Here is a 12712-nt window from a genome sequence, read left to right on the forward strand (position 1 = left end):
AGGACCTTTTCCTAGTATGATAGGACCGAGAAGGATGCACCTCTGGTGTACCAGTTATCGTGCCCACGGTAAACGCTAGTTGCGTTTGTTTGGTTTGAACTCGACAAGAATAGAGGTGGCAATCTCAACACTAACTTCGTAATTTGTCCAAATCGCTTATATTTGATGATTGAAAATCTATTCTTTGTTTGTTTCTGTTTATTTAAGACTTAAGTTACTTGGTAGCGCGTTCTAACTTTCAAGAAGAAACCAAGTGCTAAAGTGGTTTATAAACAATATTGAGTTAATTAGGGTTAAAGGAAGACTAATGTAGTGGCCGATGCCTTGAGTGGAAAGTCAGTGAGCATGGGCAGCATTGTGTACATTCCAGTCAATGAGATGCCGCTTGCATTAGATGTTCAGGATTTGGCCAATCAGTTTGTGAGGTTGGATGTTTCTGAGCCCAGTCATGTTCTAGCTTGTGTAGTCGCTCGATCTTCTTTGTTTGAGCGCATCAGGGAGCGGCAGTATGATGACCCTCACTTGCTTGTCTTTAGGGACATAGTGCGGCATGGTGATGTCAAGCAGGTTACTGTTGTAGATGATGGAGTTTTGAGGATTCAGGGTTGTGTTTGTGTGCCTAATGTGGATGGACTTAGTGAGTTGATTCTTAAGGAGGCCCATGGTTTCCAGTATTCTATTCATTTGGGTGCCGCCAAGATGTATCAGGACTTGCGGCAACATTATTGGTGGAGGAGGATAAAGAAGGATATAGTTGCATATGTAGCTCGATGTCTAATTTGTTAGCAGGTAAAGTATGATCATTAAAGACCTGGTGGTTTGCTTCAGAAGTTAGAGATTTCTAAGTGGAAGTGGGAGCGTATCACTATGGATTTTGTTGTTGGACTCCTACAGACTCAGAGGAAGTTCGATGCAGTTTGGGTCATTGTGGACAGGCTGACCAGGTCAGCGCATTTTATTCCCATGGCAGTTACCTATTCTTCAAAGCGGTTGGTAGAGATTTTCATCCGCGAGATCGTTCGTCTTCACGGTGTGCCCGTGTCTATCATTTCTGATCAAGATACACAGTTCACCTCACATCTGGCGGGCGATACAATGTGAGTTGGGCACGTAGGTTGAGCTTAGCACAACATTTCATCCTTAGACGGACGGACAGTCTGAGCGCACTATTCATAAATTGGAGGATATGCTCTGCGCTTGTGTTATAGACTTCGTAGGTCCTTGGGATTAGTTCTTGCCACTTGTGGAGTTCGCCTACAGCAACAGCTACCAGTCGAGCATTTAGATGGCTCCCTATGAGGCATTATATGGTAGGAGATGCCGATCACTAGTTGGATGGTTCGAGCTGGGGGAGGCTCAGTTGATGGGTACAGATTTAGTACAAGATTCCTTGGATAAGGTCAAGATTATTCAGGATCAACTTCACATAGCTCAGTCCAGGCAGAAGAGTTATGCCGACGGTAGAGTTTGTGATGTTGCATTCATGGTCGGAGAGAGAGTGTTGCTCTGGGTATTACCCATGAAGGGTGTGATGAGGTTAAAAAAAAAGGGCAAGTTGAGCCGCCCTAGGTATATCAGGCCTTTTGGGATTCTTGAGAGAGTGGGAGAGATGGCTTACAGGCTTGCATTGCCACCTGGTTTATTAGCAGTTCATCATGTGTTCCATGTGTCCATGATCCGGAAGTATCACGGTGATCCGTCCCACTTGTTAGATTTCAGCTCTGTCTAGTTGGACAAGGATTTGACTTATGAGGAGTAGCCGGTGGCTATTCTAGCCCGGCAGGTTCGTCAGTTGAGGTCGAAGAGTTGTCCTTCAGTTTGAGTGAAGTGGAGAGGTCAGCCCATCGAGGCAGCTACTTAGGAGTCCGAGTCGAACATGCGAAGTACATATCCATACCTTTTCACCAGTCCAGGTAATTTTCTATATCTGTTCGAGGATGAACGATTGTTTTAGAGGTAGAGAATGTGATGACCCGATTGGTTATCTTATGTTTTAGAACCTTGTTCTACGCTTTGAAGCCTTAAATACCTTATTTTAGCCCTCTTCGATTTACGTGCACAGTTTGGGTATTTTTCCGGAAAGCTTTTATGTTAAAAACTAAGAAAAATATAAAACTTTACCTAAAAATCCATTTGAGTTGACTTCGATCAATGTTTTGAGCGAACAGACCCAGATTCTTGTTTTAACGATCCTGGTGGGTTCGTTTCGTAATTTGGGACTTGGACATATGTCCGGAATCGAATTCAGAAGTCCCTAGCCTGAGTTATCGCACTTTGTTGAAATTTGAAAGTTTAAATGCTTAATGATTTTGAAAGTTTGACTTTATTGATATCGGGTCTGTATTTTGGTTCCGAAACCCGATATAGGTTTATTACTATATTTATGACTTGTCTATCAAATTTGGTGAGAAACAGAGTTGGTTTGACGTGATTAAGACGTCCGGTGGTGAAATTAGAACTTCGTGAGTTTTCTTGAAAATTTCCTTTGATTTGATGCACAAATTGTAGTTCTATGTATTACTTTGGTAATTTGATCGCGCGAGCACGTTTGTATGATATTTTTAGACTTGTGCACATATTTGGTTTAGAGCCTCGAGGGCTCGGGTGTATTTTAGATAGGCTACGAAGTGAAATGTAGATTTAGGAATGTGCTGGTGTATTCCAGTTCTGGTGCAGACCTCAAACCTCGCAATTGCGAGGTCAGGCTTCGCTTTTGTGACCTCTGATAGGTTCGCATTTGCGAGCAACTCATCGCATTTGCGAAGAGTAGCTGGGGTACCTCAAGTTCACATTTGTGAACAAGACTTCGCATTTGCAAAGTGGGATATAGGGTACAGTGATCGCAATTGCGATCAAACGGTCGTATTTGCGAAATATCAATGTTCGCATTTGCGAACAAATCATCGTAAATGCGATGACATCAGAAATGGAAGGACTTCACATTTGCGACTGTTTCTTTGCATTTGCAGGGTTCACATTTGCGAACCCCAGGTCGCAAATGCGACACTGCGTTTGATCAAATAGGAGTTAGAAAGGATTTTTGTTCATTCTTCAAATTTTCAAAACAAGAAAACCCTAGAGGCGATTTGCCCAAGCACCCTTCTTCCCCAAATCATTGGTAAATGATTCTAATCCATTTTCTTTTAATCTTTCACTACATTTCCTAAGATTTCAACCTAAAATCTTGTATTTTTATGGTGGAAATTGGGGGTTTGGGTAGAATTATGGATTTTTATAAAATGGGGATTTAGACCTCAAATTGAGGTCGGATTCCAAAATAAATTATATAACTGGGCTCGAGGGTGAATGGATAATTGAGTTTTGGTCCGAATTTCAGGTTTGGACCAAGCGGGCCCGGGAGTTGACTTATGTTGACTTTTTCAATAATGACTTAAATTGAATCCTTTGCAATCGTGGGTAGTTACTAAGGCTTAATTTGAATCGTTTAGTTGGTAATTTCCTAGATTCTATTGGTTCAGAGGCTTGTTTGAAAGACAAAGCTGTGGTTGATCTTTGAGTGGAACTTTGGAGCGAGGTAAGTGTCGTGGTTAATCTTGACTTGAGGGATTAGGATTTGTTTGTCTACTTGCTACATGTTTAGATGTTGGGCACAACGTATATGTGAGGTGACCAGTAATTATGCGTTGTTGTTGGGTTAAAGCATGCAAGTGGGACTTCTTCCTTACAATTATTTCTTACTTTGATCATGTTATCTATGCTTAGACTAGTTATTTGTTACATTGATCGTTCTTACCGTGTTTATGGGCTTTTGTGATAATTGAGTATTGATTCCAAAGTTGAGATTGGTATTGTGGAACCGTTGTTGAAGTAAGGCTTGTGCTTGTTGATCCTATCTCCCTGTTATTACTTGTTCATTGTTATGTGGTAAGGGGGAATATTATTGCACGATGGGTGATGTCGTTCTGTATGTGAGTGTTAATGCACGAAGGATGATGTTGTGCCATATTATGAGTGTTAACGTACGAAGGGTGATGTCGTGCCATGTTATGAGAGTTAATGCACGAATAGTGATGTCATGCCATATCAATTGATTTATACTGAGAGTGAGAGCAAAAGCACGAAGGGTGATGCCGTGCAATTTTTTTCATTGTGCTTAATTGTTTTTACTGGTTAAAGGCATATTGACCATTCTGGTTATCATTTCCGCTGTATCTCTCGTATCTTGTATCCCCTTTAGTATGTCCTCCTCCCAATTGTACATGTTTAGCTTTTATTTGTTGTTATCTTGTACATACTGTTATCTGCACAAGTTTATTATGTGGGTGTTTTGTCATAGCCTCGTCACTACTTCGTCGAGGTTAGGCTCGACACTTACGAGCATATGGGGTCGGTTGTACTCATATTATACTTTGCACTTCTTGTGCAGACTTTGGTACCGGCCCTAGCTGTTCGTGAGGCGTAGCAGCTTGGATTTGCTCATTGGAGACTCGAGGTAGATCTGTTGGCATCCACAGACCTTGGAATACCCTTCTATTTTTCCTATTTTACTATTTCTTTTCGTTCAAAACAGTTGTTTTTCTTTCAGACTCTGTTTATAGAAAATCTTAGAAGCTCGTGAGTTGTGACTCCAGATCTGAATTGTAATAGATATTATGTGCATTTATATTATTCCGCAATTTGTTTTATTTCATTTTGGCTTAATTGACTTTATCTATTGAAATTAAATAACAATTGGCTTAACAGTTTTCTAATGTTGGCTTGCCTAGCAAGTGAAATGTTAGGCGCTATCACAGTCCCAAAGGTAGACATTTCGGGTCGTGACACAAAAGATGAAGATGAAACGTGCCAAAAACACACATATTTAGACGCAAGTTTATGGCTGAAGCTGCAGATCGAAAACATATGAAGATTATGCCTATTTTCACATGAACATATTGACCTATTCAAAGTATTTCATAAACAAGGGTTGTTGGTTTGGCTGCTAACGAAAGTCATTATAGTGAAATGACGGGTTTAATTGCATAGGGCTATTATTTAAGTGGTCGGGTGCAAGTTTAATTGGGTTAGGGCTAGTATTAAACTGAGTTTCTTAATTTGGGATTGGTCTCTTTAATTCTGAGGGTGCCACGTGGCAATCGGTCCAATTGAGGGGTATATTTGAATGATAGTATAACGGTAGGAGCCAAGATTACCAAATAATATAACGGAGGGTATTTTTAAATAATTTTAATAGCACATGGAATATATATGACTTTTCTCCATTAAAAATATAATGAATTCAATGTTGAGAACCTTAAATGCAAGCCTATTGAGCTTAAATCTCGCCTCTATAAGTTAGTCACTTTCTTTCCCAGATTACACCTTCTTTTTAGTCCTTATTGCCAAGGGCGGAGCTAGCACTTGCGTACGAATCCGGCTGAACCCAGTAGCTTTGATCCAAACTTTGTATTTGTCTTATGAAATATGTCACGACCTAAAATCCACTAAGGGTCGTGATGACGCCGGATACTGCTGTCAGGCAAGCCAACCAAAATACCTGATTAAGTTCTCGTTTTAATAATTTTGAAAATTATGATTTTCCTTCAATTTTACTAGTAGAAGACAATCTTAACAATGTAAATAAAAGAATGTGTGGAAGTAAATACAAGATACCCAATAATCATCCCAGGACCCGGTGTCACAGGTGCATGAGCATTTACTAAGAAGAAAATAAAATACAGTAACTGTCCGGAATACAAAGTGGACAGAAATGAAAAATACAGTATAATACTCTGAAGGGGACTCTGCTGGCTGCGGGTCGTCTCGACAAATGCAGCTCACCTAAGTCTCCGTATAAACCACGCTGCTATGCCACTAAGCCACTAGCCACACATGAACCTGTGCAACAAAAATGCACAGCAAGTATAGTATGAATACGAAACCAACGTGTACCCAGTGAGTATCCCGTCTAATCTCGAAGAAATAGAGACGAGGGGTCTACTTTGACACTTACTAGTGGTCCAATGATAATATAGTAAAAATGTAAGGAAATCATGGATTTCATAAAGCAAAATAAGCTCATAAAGTCGGAAAGCAGGTAAACAATTTCTCAATAATAAAAGGGTTTCCAAAGATTTATATTTCATCATCTTTATCAATTTATCTCATGCCAGGAAAGGCAAATATCGACATGTGTATATCTCAGGCAAGCAATACAAGCATGCACATATCATGCCGAGATCGTATGGCCAATTCCAACAATATTTAATTGTGCACTGCTAGAGAGTCGAATGGCACGAACCATAGATGCATCTATTTAATCTACCAAGGCGTTAGTCCCGTTTCGAAGTTAAACATACACCGACAGTCAATCAAGAAGTCAACGAGGAATAATTATCCAAAGAAAAGCCAATTCTCTTTTAATAATTTAAGAAAATGGAGTTTAATATTTTTAGAAATTCATTCACTAATTCTATGTGATTTAAGCAATTCAAACTGTCAATAAGATTACAAATATTCCAAGTATAACATGCTTTTAGGTCCTAGACTACCCGGACTTAAATATAATAGTAGCTATGCATGGACTCTCGTCACCTCGTATGTACGTAACCCCTACAAATAGAAGCACAAATCCAATTAATTCACCTATGGGGACAATTCCCTCTTACAAGATTAGAAAGGAGACTCACCTCGCTCCGAAGATCCATAACCGGCATTCCACGCCCTTCCGAAGACTTGAATCGATGCTAAATGCTCCAAAAGTAGCCAATAATTATGCAAATCTATTAATATATGTTCAATTACTCATTACAATCCAATTTATAACAATTCCTAACCCCAATTGAAACGTTGACAAAATTACCCTCGGACCCATGTGCCCGGATTCCGAAATTTCTCGAAGATAAAGTTTACCCATGAACTCATGAACTCAAATACATGATTTTCTCTTAATTACATACCCCAAATCGTGGTCAAAATCCAAGAATACGAATTTTTTAGGTTTTCCCTCAAACCCCAAGTTTCTACCAATTTACATGCTAAAATCCATACACAATAAATACATTTAACTCAAGATAGGTGGGGTTAGCTTACCTTGTCGTTGATGATGAAAAACCCCCACTTGAAGCTCTCCAAATCGTCCACACCGAGTGAAAATGGGGGGAAAATAACCAACCCCCTATTTTTAAAAGAATACACTGCCTCTAGCATTTCCGCACATGCGGTCACTTGACCGCTTCTGCGGTTCCGCAGGTGCGACCCACTACCCGCTTCTGCGGTTTCTCACCAGGCTGCCCTTTCCGCTTCTGCACCTCAACCACCGCAGGTGCAGTCCCGCTTCTGCGGCTACATGACCGCATCTGCAGTCTCTTCACTTCTGGCCCAGCACCGCATCTGCGTCCCTCCTAGCCGCTTCTGCGGCTCCGCACCTGCTGGTGTAGTTACACCAGATACCAGCTGCTTCGATCCTTCTTTAAATTCCAAATTTGATCCGTTAACTATCCAGAATCCACCCGAGGCCCCTGGGATCCTAACCAATCATACCAACCAATCCCAAAACACATAACGGACTTGCTCGAGGCCTCAAATCATATCAAACAATGCTAAAATCATGAATCGACCTCCAATCCAAGCTTAATGAACTTTAGAATTTCAAACTTATACATTCGATGTCGAAACCTATCAAATCACGTCCGATTGACCTCAAATTTTGCACACACGTCACATTTGACATTACAAACCTACTCCAACTTCCGGAATCGGATATTGACCCCGATATCAAAAAGTTCACTTCCGGTCAAACTTCTCCAAAAACCTTCAAATTTCTATCTTTTAGCCAGATGACTCCAAAATGACCCACGGACTTCTGAATTCACTTCCGATCACGCTCCCAACACCAGAATCACCATACGGAGCTATTCCCAGGCTCGGAATCCCAGACGGACATTGATAACACTGATATGCACTTCAATCCAAACTTATGAAATTCTTCCAAAAATGTTAACTTCCACAATAGGTGCCGAAATATTCCCGTGTCTTCCAAAACCCGGTCCGGACATACGCCTAAGTCCGAAATCATCATACGAACCTGCTGGAACCTTCGAATCCCAATTTCGAGGTCGTTTACTCAAAAACCCAATCTTAGTCAATTCTTTCAAATTAAAGCTTCCGAAATGAGAATTTTCTTTCCAAATCAAATCCGAATTCCCCAGAATTCAATTCTGACCATGCGTACAAGTCATAATACCTGAAGTGAAGCTACTCATGGCCTCAAACTGCCGAACGACGCGCTAGAGCTCAAAACGACCGGCCGGGTCGTTACATTCTCTCCCACTTAAACATACGTTCGTCCTCGAATGTGCTAAAAACTGCGTTGGAGTTGTCCTAAATGACTATTTAGCACCTCGAGCACCTACCCGTGCTACCCAACTCAGTTGGGCACCCTGGCTCGATCAATCTGAAGATGTACTTTTTCACTTAAGCAAATAAGCCTTAGAGCCCAATTCCAACATCCGAAATTCTCTGCCAGGCCTGTTCCAACATACACTCACCGTATCAATAACTACACGCAACACCAAAACATAACTGCATACCTTAGCTGAATTCATACCTTGCACCACTTTACTCACAGGACCACAATAACATTCTCTGATCAAATTAGTCGAAATTACACGAATCTGATGCTCCCATTGCACCTCATGACATACATAGGTCTTGCTCTAACTCTTACAATACCGCCACGACGGAAGAGATATGTAGAAATTCATAACCAACTGTCGAATCAACAAATCATTAGGTCTATACTCCTAACAAGAACCATCACCTTATTCTGAACCAAATAATGGTCTTAGCTCCTTAATATACTTCATATAATCAGATTGCACTGATCTTAAATTCAATGATTTCGTCACACCCAGTACGAACTGTAAGGCAATAAGCCACCCCGGACATAATCAAAAGTCTCATATGATGCCACAATATGCCAATAGGCTACCAATTCGAACGCGATACAAAAGGAAAATGAACTCTGGAAGGGAGTACTCAACTCAAATAGCTAATACGAGTTTTCCTCAGGAAAATAGGAAACAAAACAAATAAAAACAGATATAGGGAACTGTACTCAACATCACACTGTTGTGGCGCGCAATCAAATCCAAACAACATACCCATGGCGGCGTGCCACCCGATCCACACATAAAATTCACATAATGAGATACACACCGAGCTAGATTGCTCATTACAACAAGATACCGAATGTCGGTCACAAGCATGCTAAGTGCATAATATCATCCATGGGGAGACATATAGCTCTATAAGCTACAAACTCAAGCACAACTGAGGTGCGATATACGATCTGAATCTCAAGAGCCATTATGCTAATATAACATCATCTCTACGCGGAACCTCAACACATATGAAATTCTCCAAGCCGTCTCACAACTCACACGACACAATATATCATTACATAAAATAGCTGACGACGAAATAACACCCCGACTACTCTTCCATAAGGAGCGCATTACTGAAATGAACATATCTGGACTGATATAGACCCCATATTCACATTTAAATCCATCCACAGACCTCAAGCTTATTTTGATCGCACTAAACTAGGCTAATAACCTTTCAAAATTCCATAATCACCCCCCTTTTTCTCATAACACTCAAGAACAACCATCATAACCGGAGTAATCCTCCACAGTCCACAACCCAATAAATCGAGTGCCCTTCAGGCATCAATTCTCAATTTATCGATATCACTACAATCTTCATACTTGGTTTAACTCTTCAATCAATCAAGTGGCTACATGACACACTTATACAACCTTCCCACGGGTCACACTCCCACAACCTTCCGTAACAGATAACAGGTCTATACATCCAAACCACCGGCCGCACTAACGGTAAAAAACGTTCAAAATCCTTAACCGGGATGCAAAGCCTTTTTTCACAAAACACTGATCTCTGACGCGGGAGACAATACCAACTTACTTTAAACATCAAAACTCTTTTCCTGCTCTTCCGAGCTCGTGACATCCTTATTAACACCGAACTGCAATGTTGATCCTCACTTCAAATTCCATACTACTCACTGCACCCAACATGCCAATATACGATAGAACACGATTTTCATCATAACTCCGAAACCACTAATAGATTAACACTTCATCATATAAAAACTTTTCACTTAACTCACTTCAGGAGAACCATAGCAACACACAGGTGAATTCTCATAACCGTAGAATATGCAAATCTCTAAGTAGTGGTCTAAGCCACCATAGCTCTTCCGGGATCTGCCTACACATAACAAGCCATAACAGTAGAATACTTCTGAATATTATCAATTACGGCGACCGACAAGCCTCACACGTACCGTCACAAATCACTTGCATAACTTGATCATGCTGAAGGAACTGATCACTACCACCAATATGCCAATTCAACTATGGTTAACCAATCTATCTCCTTCCAATTTATCCTTGATTGCCTTAGAAATAATAATACCTCCATTCAACACGTAACACACTCCATCCGCACTCATCCCGAGTGACCTTGAATCACGAGACTATGCTGTCTCAAATCCCACGAACCATTTCATAGCTCCCAAATGCTACACTGCAAGTCAAAATATCATAGAACATTATGGGACTCTTCTCATAAGCTGCTACAAGCTTGATTCTTAACCGTACCTATAGGCTCGAAATCATTAGGCACCACACTTTATCCATTTGAAGCCACTAGGACCGTTGTTGAGAGCCATTCGCTCTGACTTGACCCCGAATATAATCAACTCCATGAATCTTCTAGAACATGAATACCCTCTCGACGAAGCACCTGGTAGAATCACTTCCCTTGAAACCCGCATCTATACAAGGCATAAATCTTGAATCCTTCCCGAAGTCTGAACACGAGCCAATAAGGCCAACCATAGCACACCTTTAACAATTCCTTTGCTCAAATTACCACTTATGCTCTTTTCCCATAGCTGAAATAACCCATCAATATGTTAATAACTAGAAACATTGAAAGTAGTTAACCACACAACCCAATCATAGGCGGTGGGACTCTCCCACTTAGCTTGAAGCCACTATTACACAACTTTGGAATTCACTAAGACTCTTTATCTCTTATTGACATAACCTTGTGCAATCAACCGCCAAAATTCTCAGAATCTTTCTGTAAAACCCATTTTTATACTCTGAATCATCAACCACATTCGCAGGACCGATCTATTTGCTGTATAACCAATAGAATTCTTCGCAGAAGCTTCGCCAACCATGCGACCTCCGATCTGCTCACTAGAGATAACCCACCTGTGGAATTTACGTGCCGACATCTTCCAACACTGCTGCATGGGGTACAATCACTATGACATCAATAACTCATCCTGAGTCTGAGCTCACTCTCTAGCTGCACAAGTCCATCACACCTCGTGGACATCAATTAAATGTGCGGCAACATCCTTCCAATTCAAGGTTATGTTGTATCCTTTTTCATTTCAAGCAGCTCCTTTCCGTCATATCAAATCTCTTGCCGCATAATAGCCCATACTTCAAATTAAATCCGTAAACCCCAATCACCAATTACTAAAATTCCCAAATCATTCCAAACTCTCCTTAAGGTGCATAGTCATCCTACCACAAAGCCCATATGCAACTCCGCCACTCTCCCACTTTGGTAGAACTCACCCATTTAATCGACTACTCGACCTTTGCTTCTTATACCTTGCCTTCCAGAAATTTTAACCATTGCCTGACACTCCCCACATTTCCTTCCTCATCCTTTGCTGCTCATTTGTTGCCTTAAATAAAATCTATCTTCTTAGCACTTGAACCTACAAATCGCTACTAATTTTAAAACTTTCTGAAGATCATCTTTCTCGAGCCTTCAACATTAGAAACATCGATTCAATCCTAAACCACCGCACCCTGCGATATCTAACAGTTATTTCTCCAATATTATTTCACAATATCTTACCCCAAAGGCGAATTTGTAGAAGACCATAACATCGGCGAACTTAACACATACAATCGAGGACGACGACACTACATCGCAGATGAAAATTCCACCACGCTCGAAAATACCAAGTTCGTTACTCCATCTCCCCAAATCTGGACATTCATTGGCCAATTGCTTTTCCTCTGCCGGAAATGAAATATCAGACCTCTGAATCATGTACTGAGTAGACTTCCTTTCGAATCATTCACTGCCCCAACACATAGGCAAGTATCCTACCATCAAATCAATGTTATGCGATAACCAATCGTGAGCATCATAGCAACCTGTGCATAGCCTTCAAGCTCTTAGAAGCACAACTACCGAGCCGAAACTATAGAAAAATCCTTCTACAAAGCGACGACAGTAGCCTAACCAACTATACCGGGAGAAACATCCTGCACCACATCTGTAGTACCATTACAATTCTTTAATTCTCGATTTATAACAAGTGGTTCGTGTTGCATAAGATTGAGTAAGAAGGAAACAAGGGCATAAGCCTCAAGGAATCAAATCGGAAGATGAGGAATCAAGAAGGGAGGTGCTCCTAACAGTCTTGTAGCCTCTCGACGATAAGTACAGACGTCTCCGTACCGATCCGCGAGACTCTACTAGACTTGCTCATGACTCGTGAGACCTAAGAGAACCTAGTTCTCTGATACCATGTTGTCACAACCCAAAATCCACTAAGGGTCGTGATGGCACCGGACACTGCTGTCAGACAAGCCAACCAAAATACTTGATTAAGTTCTCGTTTTAATAATTTTGAAAATTATGA

The 12712-nt window shown here is 40.9% G+C and overlaps 2 protein-coding genes across 2 annotated transcripts; both read left to right on the plus strand.

Moving 5' to 3' along the window:
* The first annotated feature begins 345 nt into the window (after nt 1-345).
* On the plus strand, nt 346-1101 carry LOC138885414 (uncharacterized). The gene is made up of 2 exons (XM_070166360.1): nt 346-701; nt 936-1101. Exons 1-2 carry the CDS (start codon nt 346-348, stop codon nt 1099-1101), a joined length of 522 nt encoding a protein of 173 aa, XP_070022461.1.
* A 184-nt stretch (nt 1102-1285) lies between these two features.
* Nucleotides 1286-1729, plus strand: LOC138885415 (uncharacterized). Its single transcript, XM_070166361.1, has one exon. It carries the CDS (start codon nt 1286-1288, stop codon nt 1727-1729), a length of 444 nt encoding a protein of 147 aa, XP_070022462.1.
* The last annotated feature ends 10983 nt before the right edge of the window (nt 1730-12712 follow it).

The sequence above is a fragment of the Nicotiana sylvestris genome, chromosome 2 (genome assembly GCF_000393655.2).
Source record: "Nicotiana sylvestris chromosome 2, ASM39365v2, whole genome shotgun sequence".
NCBI lineage: Eukaryota > Viridiplantae > Streptophyta > Magnoliopsida > Solanales > Solanaceae > Nicotiana > Nicotiana sylvestris.